The sequence below is a fragment of the Eulemur rufifrons genome, chromosome 3, assembly GCF_041146395.1.
Source record: "Eulemur rufifrons isolate Redbay chromosome 3, OSU_ERuf_1, whole genome shotgun sequence".
Classification (NCBI taxonomy): domain Eukaryota; kingdom Metazoa; phylum Chordata; class Mammalia; order Primates; family Lemuridae; genus Eulemur; species Eulemur rufifrons.
Window position 1 is genome coordinate 43,272,083 of NC_090985.1, and position 21,723 is coordinate 43,293,805.

A 21,723-nucleotide genomic window follows, 5' to 3' on the forward strand; every position below is an offset into this window, starting at 1 on the left:
ACCAGAGACTCAGCGACGGTTTTGTCATTGCTGCGGGCAGTGTCTCTACTCGTGTCTTCCCACTATGGAATTTATGTCACTTCAGTGAGAGAAGTGAAAGGAAAAGCAATGAGAAAGGCTCCAGTCCTTCCTGGGAAAAGTGGTGATCACATCTTTGCTTGATACAACAAAGGATTCTGAGTGTCTCTCCTTCCAATTTCCAATCTACCTGCACTTAAGCATAATATCAAGGTGTCTCTGATTTCATTTATCACCAGAGTTTACTAGAAACTTATTTTGATAAAGAAAGAGTAAATTAATTCCTTCTCAAACACAGTCTGCCATGAATTTAATGCCTGCAATAGATGTTGTGATCTGGTGTAAAGTCTTGTAAAGTCAAATCTCACAGACTTCATGAAGGGCTTCCCTACGCTCATTCTCCGGGTTTAATTATTAAGACATGGCTACTGGCCGGGCGCAGTGGCTCACGCCTGTAATCCTAGCACTCTGGGAGGCCGAGGCGGGTGGATCGCTCGAGGTCAGGAGTTCGAGACCAGCCTGAGCAAGAGTGAGACCCCGTCTCTACTAAAAATAGAAAGAAATTATCTGGCCAACTAAAATATATATATACAAAAAAATTAGCCGGGCATGGTGGCTCATGCCTGTAGTCCCAGCTGCTCGGGAGGCTGAGGCAGTAGGATCGCTTAAGCCCAGGAGTTTGAGGTTGCTGTGAGCTAGGCTGACGCCACGGCACTCACTCTAGCCCGGGCAACAGAGTGAGACTCTGTCTCAAAAAAAAAAAAAAAAAAAAAAAAGACATGGCTACTGTCCAACCATGACAGGGTCACCCATGCCAGCCTACTTGCCCTAAGAATTCTAAGCTATGAGTCTATTTTTCTGTTTTTATATATACAGGTGTACCCTCATAAATCACACTTGGTATAAATGACAAAAACATGCTAAGATTTCTAGGAGCATCATATGCAGTTTATATAGATTATGGCTACAGTTCCAAAATTGTATACCAAGATGCCCTGGGGTACCATATCGAACTCACAGGAATCCTGTGAATATCTTAAAAATTTAAGAAAAACACAGCAATATCCATCACCCATTGGACTTCATGTGAACAGCTAGCTTGAGTTAGTTCATAGTTTCAACATTAGATTTTGAAATATTTTTTTGGGATGATGTCCTGTATTTGAAAATATAGCTGCTATGATGAAAGGCAAGTACCATCGGAAAAAGCAATGTGGAAGAAGAAGTGAGGACGGTGATGCCCAACCTGATTCCAAGATACGAGAAAAGCTGCATGGCCCAGTAGGCACACACATCCCATTAGTAAGGAATTGTGGTAATTTGAAAGTAAAATAAAAGCATCATTTTTTTTCTTTCAAATTTAGGTGTTTTTTTTTTTTAATATGGCTACTGAATTGTTGGGATGTGAATAGTAAGATATTTGGACCTATTTATTTCATTAATGGAACAGTAAGGTATTTCTTTTGTCCTAATGGTACCATAAAAAATGTTGAGATACCAAGGGCTTTGTGAAGCATGAAATTTGGGGACATTCTGGACTATGTGTACATGCCACCCCCTGAATTGTGCAATTCACACCATATGTGATCATATGTTACACATATGAAACCTTGTCCATTTCAGGCACTCCTCCTTCTTAACCTCTTCCTAATTTTAATTATCATCACAATGAACTATCTAAGTATGATATGAGTGTTGAAGAATAGCATCTCATTTTCAGAGAAAATTAAATATAATTTTTAAAAATTTCAATAGAGATGAAAGAATTCTTACCAGGCCTGGAAGTTCACAGCATTTGTCTTTATTGGCCCATGATGTGGAGCAAACAATATCAAACATCTGTAACTGGAACTACAATTTAAAAAGAAAATTGTCATTTAATAAAAGATACATAAATTGTCCTTATAATTATAATGATTTCACATTACATATTACATAATAGAACACCAACACTTTTATAACACATTACAGTAAGTAAATCAGAAAGTAACTCCAATAATAACAAACTAATTTTGTTCCTCAAGCATGTAGTGATCTAAGATTTTGTCTATAATTACTCCTTTCACCATCCAAACTCTCTTCTTATCACAACCTCCCCTTCCCACCTCTACCTAAAGAGTAAGCTTAGCTCCTCTGCTAAGGCTTCCCCCGTAAAGCCCACCTCAGCTACTCCCAAATGCCTCCGTAATCACACAACACTCCATATGTCTCTTTCATAGCACACCTGCTACTCTACAATGCAATTATTTATATTATCTCCTCCTTAGACTCTTCAAGAGACAGGGAAACACTCATCTTTGTGTCACCTATCATAATATGTGGCATATAATAAGCATTTAGGAAGGCTTGCTGGATTAATTCTTACTTCATTCCTTTATGCACACACTCAGCAAATTTTTTCTTCAGTGCATAACATAAGCCACATACTATGTGCACTTTTAGGATGCAAAACTTTCAAAAATCATAGTCCTGTTCCAGAAAAACTTACAGGGAGCAAGAGACAGGCACATAAATATGGATACAACATGGTAAGTGCCATTACAGATTTACATTTGGTACTGTGAGAATGTGAGCTAAATATATGTCTGTTTAAGCCATTGATCATGCTATAAATATTTAGACAATCTTGCTCCTTAGGCAGTCTTGTTCCACTCAGAGATGTTGGTGATAACTCAATGTACATGTTGAAATATACAGAAACATTATTATAACACCATTCAAGGCTAACCCTAGCTTAATGACCCAATCATTTCTAATATATTTCTTCCTCTATTATTTTCAAATATTAAGAGTGTCATAAATTACAGAGCTCAGAGAAGGATGAAACTCTTTTCATTTTAACTGCAACCTTTCTTCAGTAAGTGATGTTTTCAGCAAAGGCTGGAAACTATTAGCGCCTTATTTTCTCCCAGAGAGTGCTACCCATTTCTTGCCAAGAGTCTTCTAGATGAAAATGAGAATGCCCAAGTAGTTAGTACTATTGAGAAAGGTTATTAAAAATGCATGCAGTATCACAAAAGAACCTATTCTGATAGTAAAAAGAATGAAATCAGGCTTTCAGTCATATTCAAGAATAACTGTGCCTTATTGCCAACATTCATTTCAACTGACCAATAAAATAATCCTTGAATTTTGAAAGAAAATTTATGAGTCAACGTATCTTATTTTCTTGATCCTATAGACTACATACATCTATTGGGCTGTTTGCAGAAACATGTGCATGGCTCTCTGTTTTTTTTCTAGATGCTTTAAGGTCCCCCTCCCCTCCACCCAAGGGTGTAGTGCCTGAGTCTGTGCAGGGCAACTATACAATAAAATTATGACCAACAAAAAAAATAAGTTGTTAAATTTAAAACATTTTAAAAAGTACACTACAGCTAGCTGATTTTTATAAATAACAACAGCAACAAATATTTCAAGAAGCATAGGGATGTAGAGACTGTGGACTTCCAGCTGTAGTTCCTGACTTCTTCACTGACAGGCTGAGTTTATTTATTTATTTGTTGTTGTTGTTTGTTTGTTTTTTTGGAGACAGGGTCTCACTCTGTTGCCCAGGCTGGAGTGCAGTGGTGCAAGCATAGCTCACTGCAATCTCAAACTCCTGGGCTCAAGTGATTCTCCTGCCTCAGCTTCCCGAATAGCTGGGACTATAGGCATACACCACCATGCCTGGCTAATTTTTTTATTTTTTGAGGAGATAGGGTCTCACTATGTTGTCCAGGTTGATCTCAAATTCTTGGCCTCAATCGATCCTCTCACTTCAGCCTCCCAAAATACTGGGATTACAGGTGTGACCCACCATGCCCAGCCAGTTGAGTTATTTTGAACAAATTAATTAATGTCTTGGAGTCTCAGTTCCTTCATCTGTAAATATTTAGTAGCTATTCATGTGGTTGTGAAGATTAAATAAGTTAGTATGGAGAAAATATTTAGAACAGTACCTGGAACATAGTTGTTACTACTAATAAATATTATTTTAATGTTCTATGCACAGCCTTTTCATAATTGAATTTTAAAAAATATAACATAGAGGCCAAAAAAGTAGAATCAAAAGGAAAGTGACAGACTTGAGGGCAGAAATATAATAGTAGTTTGTTTCCACAATATTATCCATTTAATGTTTTGATTGAGAAAAATCTTAGCAAGTAACAACAATAGCAACCAACATTTGTGGAAAATCTATGTGCCAGGCACTATCCAGAACACTTTCCCATATATTGTTTAATCCTCAGATCACCACTACGAGGTATGAGGATAGTAATGTCCATTCTGTAGAATAGGACCTGGGATTAAAAAAAATCTTTAAATAATTTAACCACATCTTTAAAGCTTAGTTCTGGTTGATATTTGAACAGCACACCTCATTTTCTTATGGTTTAGTTTCCAATCAATAGATCTTCAGTCTAATGTTTAAAATGCAGATAGGCCAGCCTAACATTACAATACCATTTTGTCTGGGGACATTTATTAAATGGGTCCCATTATGACAGCATTGGATAGACCCAGCTAAGTCTGCAAATCAGTCATCCATTAAGAAATTTTCCATTTCTGAATAGTGCCCTCAGTGCAAAAACATTTTCGTGAATGGAAAGACTTACTTAAAGCAAAGGCCTTTCACTAGCCCCAGTAAGCACTAGGATTTCTTGAAGTTTTTCAAATAAACATTCACCACCTAATCACCTATAAGTCTAATGTTTATATACAAACCTTTGGTTAGACTTCTGCAATAGTGAGTTATTGGACTCTCATGAGCTCAGTTTATTTATTCAAGGGGTTAAATGCCTACTGAGTGCTGAATGAAGCCAATACTATCATTTCAGGAATGTTACGTGGGCCGACTTTTCTTTTGCAAGTTAGATGATGTCAGCAGCTTTTTCTTTCAGTACAACAAATTTATTCATAATTGTTTTGCATTCATAATAGTTTAGATTCCTCAGCTTTTATTTAGGGACTTCTTTTCTAAGACACATTTCTGGGGATTGATTTAAAGAGAAAAAAATATCTCCAGCTTTTATACCAAAAGCAATGACATATATAATTGCATAAATTTTTCAGGAGACAGTACAGAGATAGTAAGTGAAAAGATCTCATATTCGAGAGCCTTAAAATGCAAGACAATGTGGCTCAGAATACATCATACTTTAGGCAACTAACGCAAGAAGCAGCCCTTCTTTACTTTTGTAACTTTCTTCTTTGTAACTAATTAAACATTATAAAAGATACATCTGTGCAGAAAAAAAAAAAAAAAAAGAGGGAGAGACACATAACCTCTTACTTTCCCTTTTTACAATCTCTTTCAAGGGAATACTTAGCCAATTACAAATGCTCATTTTTCATTTTTGGACATTTTTGTCTGGGTGTAGCACAAAAGGCAAGTCATTGGGGTCAAATGTTAACATGAAAATCAGATTAAAATATTTCTCAGCAGTTGAGTCATTTTGATCTGTGAATGGGAATTAAAATGTATCCCTGGCTCTACTTTCCACTCAGTACCAGATTTTATTCTCCAATTTTTTTCTAACATAATATAGTAAGTTAATAATTTGAAGTCGGCCGGGCGCGGTGGCTCACGCCTGTAATCCTAGCACTCTGGGAGGCCGAGGTGGGTGGATCGTTTGAGCTCAGGAGTTCGAGACCAGCCTGAGCAAGAGCGAGACCCCATCTCTACTAAAAATAGAAAGAAATTATATGGACAGCTAAAATATATATATAGAAAAAATTAGCCGGGCATGGTGGCGCATGCCTGTAGTCCCAGCTACTCGGGAGGCTGAGACAGGAGGATCGCTTGAGCCCAGGAGTTTGAGGTTGCTGTGAGCTAGGCTGACGCCACGGCACTCACTCTAGCCTGGGCAACAGAGTGAGACTCTGTCTCAAAAAAAAAAAATAAATAAATAATTAATTAATTAATTTGAAGTCAAGTTGTACCTTAATTTATACAAATATTTAAAGAGCTTTACATTGCACAAGAATACTATAGAAAGAGCACGGAGGACCTATGCCCCATTTTCTGTTTTTAATTTGATGTCTATCTTTTATTGACTCCATCACTCAGCTAAGATTTATTGAGTTTTTGCCACTCATCAGCTATTGAACTGAGTGTTTTTACTTGTTCTCAATCAGTTTATTGAATTTAAGGGAAATTATGAAGGCACTAACTATATTAGGAAATGAAAATTAACAGCTGGTGTACTTGGTAGTAATTAGAATGCTTAGGTACAGACATACTTCGTGGGGTAAGGTTTGACCATGTTTACTTTCAAGGTTGTAATTCAAATAATGGTTGAGTCTTTGAACCTGTCAATGAACAGACAGGGCATATGGTCACCGGTAAAGACCAGACTCTCTTCTCTGCCTTTAGGTCTATAATAATCGTGGAAGAAAGCACTAGAACGGAAAGCACATGATCTTACAGAAGTCAAGTACAGTCTCTCATCTCACTTTCCACACGTTTTGAAAGGGGACCCCTCCTTAACTTCTTCAAGTCTCAGTTTCTGCATAGATAGAGTAGGGACTATGTAAGTATCTCTTTATAGGGTTATCAGAAGATTAAATGAAATAATTTCAGAAAAGTCCACACTACCTAGCCCATAGTAGGCATACTATAAATATTAACTACCATTATCATTTTAAGGATTAAAAGAGATCATTCATGTGAAAATACACTAATTTTTTGGGTAATTTAACACTTGTTTTTGTATTGTCATCAACTAGTCTATTATTGATTTCTACATAAAAGCTTCAAATCAATGAATAGAATGATAGATAACTCCATGGCATAACTCATACTTCTTTTATTTGAACAGCAGAGGGCTAAATAAATGCCAATTGGATAATTACCTAAGTATTAGATTTGAAAAGGTAGAAGAAAGACACTAAGAAACATAATCCTTCACCAGCAGCTCAAAACCTTTCTGAAATAATCTCACTGGGTATCAGAAAAGGTAGAAGAAACTTCTTGGGAGAAAAATGATTAGGAAGGAGAGGCACAGTTGTTAAGTTTCTTTTCACATGTGTTTTGAGGGCTAAGTTAAGCCTGCTTATTAGTTTAGTCACACTAGGGACTGTCACTGCCTATAAAATCTCACATTGCTCAACACCAGTTGATTATATTGAGAATGTGAGTAATTTATATACAGTAGTTACTGTATGTCTAAATCCATTAATCTATCTTCCACTCAACTATGTTTTAAAAAGAATATATATTTTTTAAAGACTGAATCTTGAGAATCTTCCACCATCTGGCATTTATTGAATCACTGCTGAATTTGGCAGGGAATATGGATGTGTAAGCTACTAATCTCTCTCATAAAATAATTATTCTTCCTAAAATGATCTGAAATATGCACAATACACATTCCCTTTTGTGGGGTATCGGAGTACAGATGTATATCAAGATTAGGTTAGCAATCTATAATTTCTAAATTACAAACTGAAGATTGGGGCTTCTCTTGGCTTGTACTGAAATGATTAAATAATACTCCAAAAATCTGAGTCCGAGTTTCCAATCACATTCTTGAGATCTAACCTAATATCATCCATTTCAACATAATCAAATTCTTCAATAAGTGGGCAGACTGAAAATCTATTAGTAATCCTTTGTAGACTTCTAGATTCTAACAAAAGCTATGACTTTTTTCCTACTAGCCTTACAAAGAACTCTTTAATTATTGACTTCTATAAATTCTCCTTTGTCTACCACTAGTTGGAAGTTACCACAGAGGGTGCTGTGTTTAATTGCATTCCTTTCATGGCTAAAAGTAAAGATTTAGCATCGGTAGGCCTGAAACCTAAGGCACTTTTGCTTTCAGAAACAAATTCTTTGATACTTAAGTGGTCATTTATTTGCAGTTCAATTATTACACCCAGTGTAATTTGAAGTACAAATATTAAAATTGTTATTATAAAATTTTAATTGTAAAATACATATAATTAGGAGAGAGTATGATATATATTACTAGGCCACTGTCAATGCCACACATGGAATATAAGCAAAACAAAATTTTAAGAAAAGACATGATACAATACAAACACACAACATTCTATTTAATTTCCATCAAGTGTTTCTTAAGAACTTATTCTGTTCATAGTTACGATTACTGTGATGTAGGGTAGATGGGAGTGATTTCAAACAAAGACCATGACATAGTTTCTATTTTGGGGAATTTATACTCTAGCTAGAGAGGTGAAGTTTGAATATATGAAAGAGCAAAAAAATACTACATAATTATAAATAATCAAGTGTTAGACAAGTGCTAGAGGTCTAGAAAAGTTGGAAGGAAAAGGAGATGGTATTATTGATTTCCTTCGATAATGATAGCTGCTCTCCATTGAATGCCTACTAAGTGTCAGGGATTTTGTACTCATTATTTTTAAGATAATAGTAAAATAATAAGAATAGTACTAAGTGATTTGGGCCCAGAATCTCAGACATCTAGAATTGTTTCTCTTTCTTAAATGAGTCAATTCATTCATCCATCCAAGCTTCCAATTCTATATCCATTTATGCATTCAAGATATCCTTAGTTTGCTAATTCTATATTCTTACGACTTCTATCATAGGAGTATCTTCCATTAAACAGAAGACAGTGTATTTTCTTAATCAGTATGAAATAGCACAAACTAAGAGGAAAAACTCCTAAATATTATGTAAACATTCTTAAAAGTCTCTTACTATAACTGAGAACAAGAGAACCTTCCATAGCTTTTATATTCTCTTTCCAAATATCTGATCCATAGTTCTCCAGAGCAAAGTAGAAACAAAAGAACTTTTAAAGATATTTCAAAGCTAGGTGTTAAACTAATATCTACCCATCAAGGTCTAAACATGTCCTCTCCCTTGTTTAATAAGCATAGGGCAGTTTTTATCTTATTTATTCATTTGACATAGTATAACATTTCATTTGTACAATGTGATCTTCAGTTTAAAAAAACTTAGAGAACTACCAGATCTTTCTAAAGTTTCATATAACTGGCTAATTTTACAGATATGTGAAAGTAGAAGACAATAACAATAATTCATGATTATCTTGATTATTCTATAATATAGAAGAGAAATGTAGATTAGAATAGTTGGAATTGTTTACAAGAATAAAATGCCTCACTAATTATAGAATGACTCAAATTAGAGAATGCTGCTAATTAGCTGTGAATACATGGTATTAAAACAAAAATTTGTATACATTATTCTTTTTTGTGAGTAATGAGTGAAAGGAATGTGATTTCTTTGCCAATTGGAAATCTCCCAGATTTAAATTCCATGTTGTATGATACAAAAATATTATCTTAGATTGATTTGTTACTTAATTACTAATTAAAGGGTAAACTTCACATTAGTGATAGCAAAAACCTAGTTTTAACATGCCCAAATCTAACCCAAATTAGAAGCTTATGTCAATATCCTGTGTATAATATTCACAAATTTTGCATGAATTTGTATTTGCTTATAACATAAATGAGGTTCATTTACAGTTTTAATTCTCTTTTAAAAAAACCATTTATGCCACAAACCATGTGATAAATATTTTACTATTGAAATTGTCAAATGTATTTTGAAAATAAACTAGCCTAATTCCTGGAGCATTCTCCATATAATACAGCAGAAGCATAGTGCCAAGAGCTTTGAATGTGCATGTTTTAGTTAATATAAAGATGGCATTATCTATTTATCCATCCATCCTTCCATCCATCCATCCATTCATTCCTTTGTTAAACTTTTCCCCTGGAAAATAGCTAAACATACTTTAAGAGGATTTTCTCCCCTGCAATAATAACACAGCTTCAACTGTCTACCCACTTACCGGTGCAGAGTTTCCATTTGGTCCTCTTGATCGAACCATTCTCCCTAGAACTTCTACACCATCCGATGTGATATTAGCCGATGCATTAATTGCCTTCTCCCCCACTTGCTTGCAGTCAATGACCACTTTGGCCAAAGTCTCACTGACAACAATGTGTAGCTAGGTAAAAGTAAAGACATTTTAGGAGCTAAGAAGCAGGAGGAAATATCAATCCAATTGCCATAACTGTATGACACATCACAAAGTATGAAAGAGAAGAGAAGGAATTCCGTCACCATGTACTTTATTAGAGGAGAAAATTTCTACTTTTATCAACTCTGTGATTTTCCCACATTCAAGTGCCATCTCTATTTTTATCTAATTAATACTTCTCTTTAAAATGACTATGAAATGATTCACTTTTTAAAAATCTAGCTTTACTCAAAAGCAATATCATCTTTGAAATCACAGGATTGCTGGACTAGCTACGCCTCTTCTGAATGCACATTAAACGTAAAAATATTAAAATTAAAAACTCTTGTTAATTTATCGCCAGTAATAATCTAAGGTACTCCCAGTGGTTAGAAAACCACACCTTGATAATACTTATCTAATTCAGAATGAGGGGAGGAGATCCAGAATCCGAGGGGGTAGGAGGAAAGCATTTCAAAAGGGCCCAAATGAAATAAAGCCCTTTTGCTTACTGTATGATAGAATTTTCTCAAACTAGAATCTCAAGAATCTGGAGGTTCATGGTCATATTTTTAGAAATCTGTGCATTCTTTGTGAAGAGTTGTACAAGTCTGTGTGATGATTTAGGTGACAGTCAAAGGTAAGTATATTCTAGATGAACTAGATAACCATGCTGTGACCAAATTCTGCCATAAAATTTCATACATATGCATTTCAATTTATGATGGCATTAGCCTCATGAGTACTATAGTACTTGTTTGTGTCAGGCTAATGAGCTAAAAGAGTGTAATTAACAAGTAAATAATGATTTCAACTTAAGTGAAAGCCAACAGAAGTTACAAGTAGCTGTCTAAGGGAAGGGATCACTGTAATTCTAAGAGAAAAATTATTGGGCAATATGAATCACGGTTATGAGACCTATGGCAGCTAGTACTGAATTCACATGTGAGCAGAGGTTGAATGTCAGTGAAATAATGTCATCTTTCCTATTAAAATAGTGTTACTTTTAATTTTATGGGTTTTGTTCAACCTGAATTTATTTTTGTTTCATTGTTGTATGAGAGCTGAAGGCACATGGATTTATACCAATTTTTATTTGACGTTTTGTTTAAGTTACATCATGATAAAAAATAATTTAACAGTGGAACCCTTAAGGATCTTTTTCCTTCAAAAAGGAGTTAACCATTACCCAAGTAGAGAAATATTGCGGGAGTAAACCCCACCACTTTTCTTACTTCTTATTACAACTTCTGTTATAATCATTCGGTATGGTGTCACTTGACTCGTGTGGTTTTGAGTCTTGGGACACTTTCCATTATTATAAATTACAGAAATTTTCATGCTAGGTGCTAAAAAACCTAGCATATAATATCTAACATATAATACTTTACGAACTCTTAACTTGTGGGGGGGAGATTTTTTACATGTTTAAAAAAATTTTGCTTAGCAAAAGTAGATGTTGAAAAGTTTTCAAAAATAAATTGCTTCTTTAGTTGCACTCAAGTGCCCATTTATATAATTATTAACTTTTTGAGATTGACCTTAAGGCCACACTTCATATTCAAAGTGTGAAAAATAAAGCTAACTGAAAATCAATGAGAAATTAAGGTAAAGTATTTATTCACTTATAAGTCTATGAACAAATCAAATTTGATTTCTACAAATGGAATACGCATTAAGGTTTTCCATTAATAGGTCTATTATAAAGTATTCTGTTATATGGTAAGTCTTTTCTTTTTTTTTGTTTAGCTGTTTGGCTTTGCTAAAACTTAAAGTAGGGGAAAGTCTTTCTTCACATAACTTTTAAAAACTTCAAGGTTTATAATTTTAAAACCAGTTTCTAATGAATGTTACTTCTAGGTCTTTGAGTTCTTCTGGTAAAGTAAGTAAAGCTTAACATTCGTCTAAGACTCATAAAGGATTCTTTGGAATGAGAATTACAAGTTCATCCCTAAACCAGAGGCTAAAGTGACAATGTTTCTTTTAACACTCATGGTATCTCAAATGCTTTACATCTCTCTTACAATTTTTCTTGACTACTTAGCAATTGACTCTGCATAACCAAGAAAAGAATCATGCCAAGAGAAACTTGGTAAACAATGTTAAGTGCAAAGAGCTGCTAATGGCACCATTTTGAACCATGAACCAATAAATCTCCAACTGTATGTGCTTTTCAGATACCTTTATCTCTGATAGTATAGTCCTATTAAATAGGAAAAAATAACAATTTTATTAAGCAATTGTTCTTATGCAATTATGCAGTATGCCAATATGATATTGAAAACCACAGAAAGTAGCGAAGTTGTGTAAATGAGATTGATTTGACCACATTTTAGGTTATGAGATAGAAGCCAAAAAGAAGATTTCTATGCAACATTCCTTCTCTCACTCTACCAGGGCAGGAAGGGCCTGGTTTGGAGATAATGGTTTTTTCCGCACCGCGTCGTAAATGCTCTGCTAGTCCTGCATTCTAGGTGCTGCATTTCTAAACAGCCCAGAGATCGGTGGGATTACCCACCAAACACAAAGGCAACAGTAGATGTTGGAAGAAAGCATGTCTACTCCAGTGATCAACACAAGTATTTCTGAGAAGTAAATTTTAAGCAACATAGTTCTATCACAAGTGCCAACTTATTAAAATATGAACAGGTTAAGTTAGGTTTTACAAAATTTTTCCCTGGGGTAACATTAATGATGGCAATGATGTGTTATATTTGTATGTACATAAAAATATCAGTTCAATAAGTTACCTCTATTTTCACATTTTAAGATGATTCGGCTGGCTGTGCATTCATCTGCATTGGTGACCAGGTAGACCAGCAATCTTTTCTACATCATGATGTAGCAAATGAGCAACCGTGTGTTTAGTAATACAGTATCCTTAATGACATTATTCCTTAAAGAGAAAACTGAACCATTCCTATCAATATTTTCTGGAGTGCCTGATTAAAAAATTCACATTTCTATGGCCCATCTCAGAACTACCAAATCAGAATCTCTGGACATTATTTAGAAGCCCGAAGATAATTCTTACTCCAATTGAAATTTGAGATCACAAGCCCTATGAAATTTTTTTTATATCTCTCTGTCATTTGCCCAATAAGAAATAAAATAAAGAATATAGGTACATATGGCATCACTAACCTTGTGAAAACTTCCATAGAAAATTTTTCTAATTTCAGGTCCTTCAAAAGTAGCAGTTTGAAAATCCCCACTGTGGTCGTAGTTGAAATATGTTAGGGTTTTCCCACCATCTATTCAAAGAAAAATAAAAACATTTTATTTTATTTTATTTTATTATTTATTTATTTATTTATTTTGAGACAGAGTCTCGCTCTGTTGCCCGGACTAGAGTACCATGGCATCAGCCTAGTTCACAGCAACCTCAAACTCCTGGGCTCAAGCAATTCTTCTGCCTCAGCCTCCCGAGTAGCTGGGACTACACTCATGTGCCACCATGCCCGGCTAATTTTTTCTATATATTTTTAGTTGTCCAGATCATTGCTTTCTATTTTTAGTAGAGACAGGGTCTCGCTCTTGCTCAGGCAGGTCTCGAACTCCTGACCTCGAGTGATCCTCCCGCCTGGGTCTCCCAGAGTGCTGGGATTATAGGCGTGAGCCACCGCGCCTGGCCAATAAAAACATTTTAGAAAGAACTAAAATAGGTGAATAATTTTTCTCAAATTCAACTCAAGACTGAAAATAATGCATCCATTGTTTTGAAACAGTGTTTAGAACAAAGTGATGGGTGAGGAACTGATCTACAGTCCTCGGGTTGCTGGGTGCTGCAGGCTTTTGGTTGGCTGGATTAACTCATCTAATCAGAGGCAAGGACTGCTACACATACCCTTCCTCTGTACTTCCTTGCCTACACTCTCATCCCCAGCACCCTCTTGGGAGAGATTGTCTGAAGCTGGGGGAGAGACAGACAAAGAGGGAGAATAAAGTTGATTAAATCTTAAACAATAAACACCCGGTTCTTTTTAAACCACTATGGCAACCAACTTTCCCAGGACAGGCAACTTCTGCCACCCAAGATGTTTCATTTATTTTGAACAAGCAAACAAATGCCTTCCTAATCTTAAATTCTTCCTATGACAAGGAATGTTTTATTATTTAAAAAATAGGAATATTTTCTTCACTAATTCAATCCTACAAGACAATTCCATTCTTCTCTCTGCCTTCAAAAGGAACGAGTTAGTCTTAATCATTTTGAGAGACTTTGTTTTCAAGTCCCGGGTGTATATGGAGTTAGGAACATACCATTTTAATTTACAGCTTTCCCTTCATTTCAATATCAGTGCAAAGTGCTTTCACAATATCATATTTAGTTGTTGATTCATTCCCATGTACCAAAAAGTTCTTTAACAAATACTAGTTGGAAATAAGCTTAAAATACTTTCCTTACCCAAATGTTTGAGTTAACACCTAGCAACACAGCCTCCAAATTTTGTTTCCTAGCTTTGTTGAAATCCTAAACCAAAACCAGATTTAGAAAATCCAGTGACATTAACCAAAAACTTGATGATCCTCTTAAGTGCTCATCATGTGCAACATCCAAGAGCATGAGGTTGAGAAGCTTCCTTCACTGGTTCTTCCTCAATGTTCCAACCTCCAGACTTTGGAGTTCCCCAGCCTCCAGACCTATTCTCTCTCTTTCTAGACTCACTCCCTGGGTGACCTTGCTCAGTATCATGGCTTATATATCTCACACACACAACTTCCAAATTTATATCTCCACCCCAGAATTCTTCCTAAATCTGCTGCTGCCAATCTGACATCTTCTCTGGGATATCAAACAGGCATCTCACATTTATCATATCCATGTCCAAAAAAATAAACTTCTGGTCCCTCTCCTCCCACTGGCTTTCCATGAGCCTTGTTCTTTCTTTAGTCTTCACTGTCTCAGTAAAAACTGTTTGTCTTTCTTTTCCTTGCCCACTACTGCATCTGAGAGTTTAGTGTGCTGGCACAAAGTGGGAACTCAAGGAATATTTGTTGAAAGAATGAGGGAATAAATGATTGAATCAAATGCTAATATATAATTCATTGTTTAGTATTTGCATATCGCATAAAGTAAGTGAGGCACTCTGCAATAGACACACACAAGCAAGATGGCATACCACATAGATCACTCATACCTGTGTGTGCAAATGTTATATAAATAAATATACTTACTATCTAAAATGACTCCAACCAGTGGGTCGGAATTTTTATTCAAAATCTCCCAAAGAGCAAATGGCTCCTGGGGAGTATTAGGAAGAATTCGGAATAGAAAACTGATTGTGTAGTCAGAGGGCAATCCTTCTGGATGCAAGTATCTGAAAGTAGAAAAAAAATGTTTTATTGTATCCTTCCTCAAAAAGTCACTCCTCTGATTATAAAGCAAATATATTTTCATGACACAGGATTTGGAAAAACAGAAGATTACCGCTAATCCCAACGAGATCATTGCTTTGGTGTGGTAGATTTCTCTCCAGTATTTAAAGAATGTGTTTACGTTTTTGTCCACTTTATATCATTTTGTCCCTTTATTTTCTAAGAACCATTTAATAAACATTTTCCATTTCCTTGAATATTGGTAAGCATGATATTTAATGGCTACACAATCTTCTCTGGGTTGGCTATTTCATAACTTATCTAATCCGTCACTTCTCATTGAACATTTAGGTAGTTGTTCAAAAGTTTTAGTATACTAAAATAATGATTATCTCTAATCCTTCTATAAAACTTAACTTAGTGCAATGTCACTTTCTACCATATATGGTAGTTAATTGCATTCCAGCCTGAGGTGTGTGCTGCGATGCGCCATCCAGATCTACCTTCAAGAATTAGGAATATGCTACCCATGGTCCTGAGAGTGCTGTCTGCAGATGGCATTCAGACCAGCCCCGCTTCAGTAATTGCCTCTGCCGAAGAAAGATGCCTCTGTCAAGGTCATGGACCTTTCTAGGGCACCTCTTTTCAATGATTCGTCTTTCAGAATATAAGGACCAGTGCCCCTGATTCCAATGAGAGACAACTCCAAAGGGTCATCTTATTTTCAGAACTCCTCTGGGTGGTCAGTTGAAGCTTTTGTAGAGATGGCTTCACAGTTTGACTTCGCCCTCTGCCCTATCCTGCTTCCTGCTGTTGCCTTCCACAAGGGTGTACCCTCATCAGCTTCTCATACATGAATCTCTACCTGAGAATCTGCTGCCTGGGAAACCCAACCTTCTACATCATCTTAGCTCTCTTTCTAACAACTAACCAGATCACTCATTTACTTTTGTAATCCTCCCCAAGCAAAAACATACAGCACTTTATATATAGTAGGAACTCCGTAATAATTATTAAATGAATGAGTAACTGTGTGAATATGTGGGAATTTAGCACAAGTTTGAAAATGAAAGTTTGGTTTGCATAGATAAAAATAAATATTTCATTTGTTCATTTATTTATGTATTAGTTAATTCATCTGTTCATTCAACAAATATCTACTGAGTGCCTACTATATGCCAGACATTTCAACAGGCATTTAAGATACATCAGTGAATAAAACTGACAAAGATTCTCTGATCATTAATTTTAGGTGTCAATTTGACTGGATTAAAAATACCTAGAAATCTGCTAAAGCATTATTTTTGGGTGTGAGGGTGTTTCCACAAGAGCTTAGCATGTGAGTCTGAGTGGACTATATGGAGAAGGTCCACCCTCAATGTGGATGGGCACCATGCAATTTGCTGGGGAACCAGAGAGAGTGAAAACAGGAAAAAGACAAAATGTGTCTTCAAAGTGGCTAGATGATGTGACTTTTACATAAACCTGATACTACAGCCTACTAGCGTGGCTACTGTGACTTCTCAAAGATAAAAACCATTTGAATTATGGCACTATTGTGAGAGCCTGATTGCTGGGTGCAAATCCCAGCATTGCTCTTTAACAAACTGTGTGATCTCACTCAAATCATTTAGCTCCTTTGTGCTTCAGTTTCATCATTTGTAAAATTGAGATCATTGAATCTACTTCATAGAGTTGTTTGGAGGTTTGAGTGAATTAATATACAAAAGCATTTAGAACAATGCCTGGTATACAATGGTGCTATATAAGTATCAACTATTTTTATATATTTTCTCAGATCAAGAGATGATAAAGTTCAACCAGTATTATGTGTGAGACTGATGTTTTTAAACAAAGAAATGTAAATATCATCTGCTCCAAACATCATGGAAAATCCTACCAGGAACTACTACAGCATATTTCAAGTTGACATCAATTTCACATTTGAGAAACAAATGGTTCGCTTTTATATCTTCCAGTGAAAACATACTTGGTTGGCTGGGAAACCAGGGCATCTTCATGGAGTTGGTAACACGGATACAGGTTGAAGGTACCAGGCTCCATGGAAACCCCTTCCACTGATGAAAAATCCTTTTCTACCAAACCAAACATTTCCATCATCTTAAATCCTAAAAACAAAAACAAAACCCCAATAAGGAAAAAGAATAAACAAGCACGTTAGAATTTTAAATTTCAAGATTTTTCTATTAAGGGTTTAATTACAAAAAAACAGAAATGCAGACCCCCAAATGGGAGTTATATAATATATTTGTATTTGGAAAAATTGTGATATCACATACCTGCAAGATCAATGCCATCCTTGTGCACCATTGGGCAGGCTGGAAAACCAAACAAACAATATAAAACCCTAATTTAGATATTTTCCAAACATACTCTTCCCCTGTCCTGTGAATGGGAAACTGACATAATCTTTCCGGAAGTCAGTTGTGGAAGAAATACAAATCAGATGTGCCTATGGTTTGCTGTGGTTTCGTAAAGATTGAAATGCTCTCATGTCCCCGGCTACAACCATAAGGTCATAGCTTCCTTCTCTCCTGGGTCCATTAAAATCAAGGGTCTTCACTTGACAGTGTGCATTGAGAGATGTCTCGCTGCTAATGTTGCCCTGATGAGCAGTCTCAATACAGTTTCGTAAAATATGTGATACATCTTTTTAAGCACAGTCACTTTAAAATATAGACTCTCATTTAATTAGAGAAGGTCTTTATCAACCTGAAACTCTAAACACAGGGGAAGGAAAGTTTATTTCTATATGTTCAAAACCATAAAACTTAATGTCTACATAACAAACAGCTCTGGAAGTCAATATTCTTTCCTCGGATCAAGATGGGACTCATTATTTAGCCAGTATTAAATATTTCAGCCTTTAAAAAACATCATTAAGTACAAATTTCAAAGAACTAACTTGCTGATGCAGTTTCGCAGACAAAAGTAATTAACTCATCTTCAATTTTCCTAAAGGCGTCAAAGTCATCCACAAAGAAGACATGGCGTGCACTGGGCTTACTGCCAATGCTAACCAACTCCGAGTAATCTGCGTCAGCCACACCAACTGCAAAAATGCTGTAGCCTGTGGCAGAAGAGGAACAGATTTCTGATTACTCTAACTTCTACAGGATATAAATAATGCAATATAAGACACATCCAAATGCTTCAAATATGTTTATTTAGGAAGCCCAGTGGGGGTGGATAATTCACTTTTTACAGTTCATCAGAATTCTGCATGCACATGCTGCATTATGTGATCATTATTCCATCATTCCCTTAAGAGATTTTCCATTTTAAAGAAACTCTAGGAAGCCAATGACCCAATCAATGCTTGAGATAAAATAGTTCCCATTTGAGTAACATCTCTATGGTCGCACATTTTTAATAGTTATTTTTTTAACATTTATGAGATGAAATATAGGTGATACAGAAAAACTGAGTTTATCTCGGTTTTTTTCCAGAAGCAAAATAGGCCTGGCACTCTAAAGTGAATCACCATTCAAAGCTTGCCAAATAAATATTAAACTACTATTTGCCAGACATATTTTGTACAATTTAATCTTCACAACAGTCCTTTGAGAATCTCCATTTTACAGATTAGGAGGCTGAGGAGTTCTGTAAGGAGGTTCTCTCCCTGGCCCTGTATAGTGACCCTTTTCATAGTATTGCATGCAATTGTTGCAGTTCCTTACCCAGGGCATCCTGTATGTAGCAAAAGTATTAGAGAAAATGACAAATTTTCTCTAATAAAACTGTATAGTAACAGATCTGTAAACTGGAAGGTATTCTCAAAATCACATTGTCCAGTTAATATTAAGAAAGATTTAGAAACATTTAAGTAATGCTGATACAGCTTATAATTTTTTTATTGAGGCATAACAGATGCACATAGTTTTGGGGGTATATGTGATAAATAATACAGTCATACAATTTGTAAAGATCAAATTGGTGTACTTGGGATATCTGTCACCTTAAATATTTGTCTTTTCTTTATGCTGTTAAATAGAACCATTTCAATTCTTCTCTTCTAGCTATTATGAAATAGACAATAGATCATTGTAAACTATAGTCACCCCACTGGTCTACCTAACACTAACAGCCTATAAATTTGTTATTTAGAAAACAACAATGCTAACATTATTTTTGGTAGCTACTGTTGCTTACGTGTGTGTTTGTGTGTGTGTGTGTATAAAGCTTACCATCTAATTGCATCTCCCTGGAGACTTTGTTCACATCATCTTGTGATCTTCCATCAGTTATAACCACAATAACCTTTGGGATGCCTCTTCTTGTGCCTGATTCTGCAGTAAACAAGTTATCTCGAACATGCTTAATTGCTTTTCCTAAAACAAAGGAAGGAAACAGTTCAATTTCACTCCCTGTCATTTTTGTTTTGCTGGGGAGGAAAGGGTGGGAATAAAGTTCTTTTTTTTTTTTTTTAATTTCAGCTTATTATGGGGGTACAAAAATTCAGGTTATATATATTACCCATGTCCCGCCCATCCCCTCGAGTCAGAACTTCAAGCATGTCCATTCCCCAGACAATGCGCATCGCACTCATCATGTAGTTATACCCCCATCCCCTGCCCCCACCCTCATCCCCCCAAGTCAGAACATTCAAGCGTGACCATTCCCTAGACGGCGCGCAACGCACTCATCATGTAGGTATATAAAGTTCTTAAATCAATGAAAAATCTTTTAAAAATTATTATGTCTCATGGCCAGGCGTGGTGGCTCACGCCTGTAATCCTAGCACTCTGGGAGGCCGAGGCGGGTGGATCGCTCGAGGTCAGGAGTTCGAGACCAGCCTGAGCAAGAGCGAGACCCCGTCTCTACTAAAAATAGAAAGAAATTATCTGGCCAACTAAAATATATATAGAAAAAATTAGCCGGGCATGGTGGCACATGCCTGTAGTCCCAGCTACTCGGGAGGCTGAGGCAGTAGCATTGCTTGAGCCCAGGAGTTTGAGGTTACTGTGAGCTAGGCTGACGCCACGGCACTCACTCTAGCCAGGGCAACAAAGCGACACTCTGTCTCAAAAAAATAAAAAAATAAATAAATAAATAAAAATAAAAATTATTATATCTCAAAGAAAAGGTCATTTCAGTAGTTACTAATAATTAATTACTTTGAGCTTTAGCTGTTCTGTTTTTGGTCTTACCTGTTTTTGTATTTCCTCCTTTATATGAAATGTGTTTAATTGCATCAAGAAGAGTCTCTTTGGTTTTGTAAGCATCAAGTTTAAATTCTGTTCTGGGATCATCAGTGAACTGAACCATTGCAACCTGGAGAATGAAGGTTCATTTGTTTTTACACACATATAGATTTCCACTGTGTCAGAGAGCATATACAATGGCACAATATCATCTATAATTTTAATTTCATCCTTAACCCATTCCACAATCTTCTTGAATTAAAATTTCATACAAGTTACATCCCATATTTGAAGACAAATCATCTTCTCTCTAAGCACTTTTCAGGAAATAGTTTTTTAAAAAATCTCTCTCTACAGCATGTAGGACTTCTGCAACTTCATTTGACAGATTAAAAATGGCAGCCTAAGCCTTGCACCTTGACAAATGTCAGGGAATCAGAGCTGGATTGTTTACAAGGACTTCCTTATGGAGCAAATCTGTGAAGTAATTATTACTATTCTACCCACTTTACAGATGAAGAAACTGAGGCACACAAAGTCAAGTAACTTGCCCAAGATCACAAGAATAGTTACTGGCAGGGCCCACCGTTGAAGCCAGGTATATCCTATTTCAAAACCTGAGTTCTTAACCACTACAACATATAATTCATACATATAATTTTCATTTCATACAATTCATACAATTTTTTTTATTCCTGTGAAATTTGGGGCCATTTTTAATTGATTTTTTTATTTGTTTTTCAGAGCTATGCTGAAAGGAGTAAAGATAGCATCTTCCAAGTGCTTTCTTTGTTTATGTGAGCCTTCAGCTGCTCCCAGTTTATCAAAGTCTACTTCAGATGTCACCATCTTTAGGAAACTCCCTGTGATTCTTCCTTTCAAAAGAAATTTCTCCTTCCCTAACATCTCTCAGCACTTTCTCTATTCTTCTCTGATAATATTCCTTACATCCAAATCATCCAAATTTTCTTAGCCATTCCCTCATGATATATTCCAATTTTTTTTTTATTTCAGTGTATCTCATCAATACCACCTTAGTCCAGGCCACCATGATCTCTCTGCTGGACCATGAGAGCATCCTCCTAACTGGTCTCTCTGCTTCCTTCCACTCTTACCCTGATTAGTATTCACATACCACAAAGAAGTCAGAATGATCTTTGTTAAAAGCACATCAGAACTCGTATCTTTTCTCCTTAAAACCTTCCAGTGGCCTCCTATTGCATTTATGATGATATATAACTCCTCCAATGGTC

At 35.8% G+C, this 21,723-nt stretch overlaps 1 protein-coding gene across 2 annotated transcripts in view; it reads right to left on the bottom strand.

Moving 5' to 3' along the window:
- Positions 1 to 21,723, bottom strand: part of COL14A1 (collagen type XIV alpha 1 chain) — a 202,529-nt gene that overhangs the window by 64,078 nt on the left and 116,728 nt on the right. For both annotated transcript variants that reach the window (XM_069465431.1, XM_069465432.1), the window contains 9 exons: positions 20,477 to 20,600; positions 19,514 to 19,657; positions 18,232 to 18,396; positions 17,606 to 17,644; positions 17,296 to 17,434; positions 15,165 to 15,307; positions 13,131 to 13,240; positions 9,816 to 9,974; positions 1,792 to 1,869 (listed from right to left, as the gene is read on the bottom strand). In XM_069465431.1, coding sequence (XP_069321532.1) covers positions 1,792 to 1,869; positions 9,816 to 9,974; positions 13,131 to 13,240; positions 15,165 to 15,307; positions 17,296 to 17,434; positions 17,606 to 17,644; positions 18,232 to 18,396; positions 19,514 to 19,657; positions 20,477 to 20,600 — 1,101 coding nt within the window. The remainder of the gene's footprint in view (positions 1 to 1,791; positions 1,870 to 9,815; positions 9,975 to 13,130; positions 13,241 to 15,164; positions 15,308 to 17,295; positions 17,435 to 17,605; positions 17,645 to 18,231; positions 18,397 to 19,513; positions 19,658 to 20,476; positions 20,601 to 21,723) is intronic.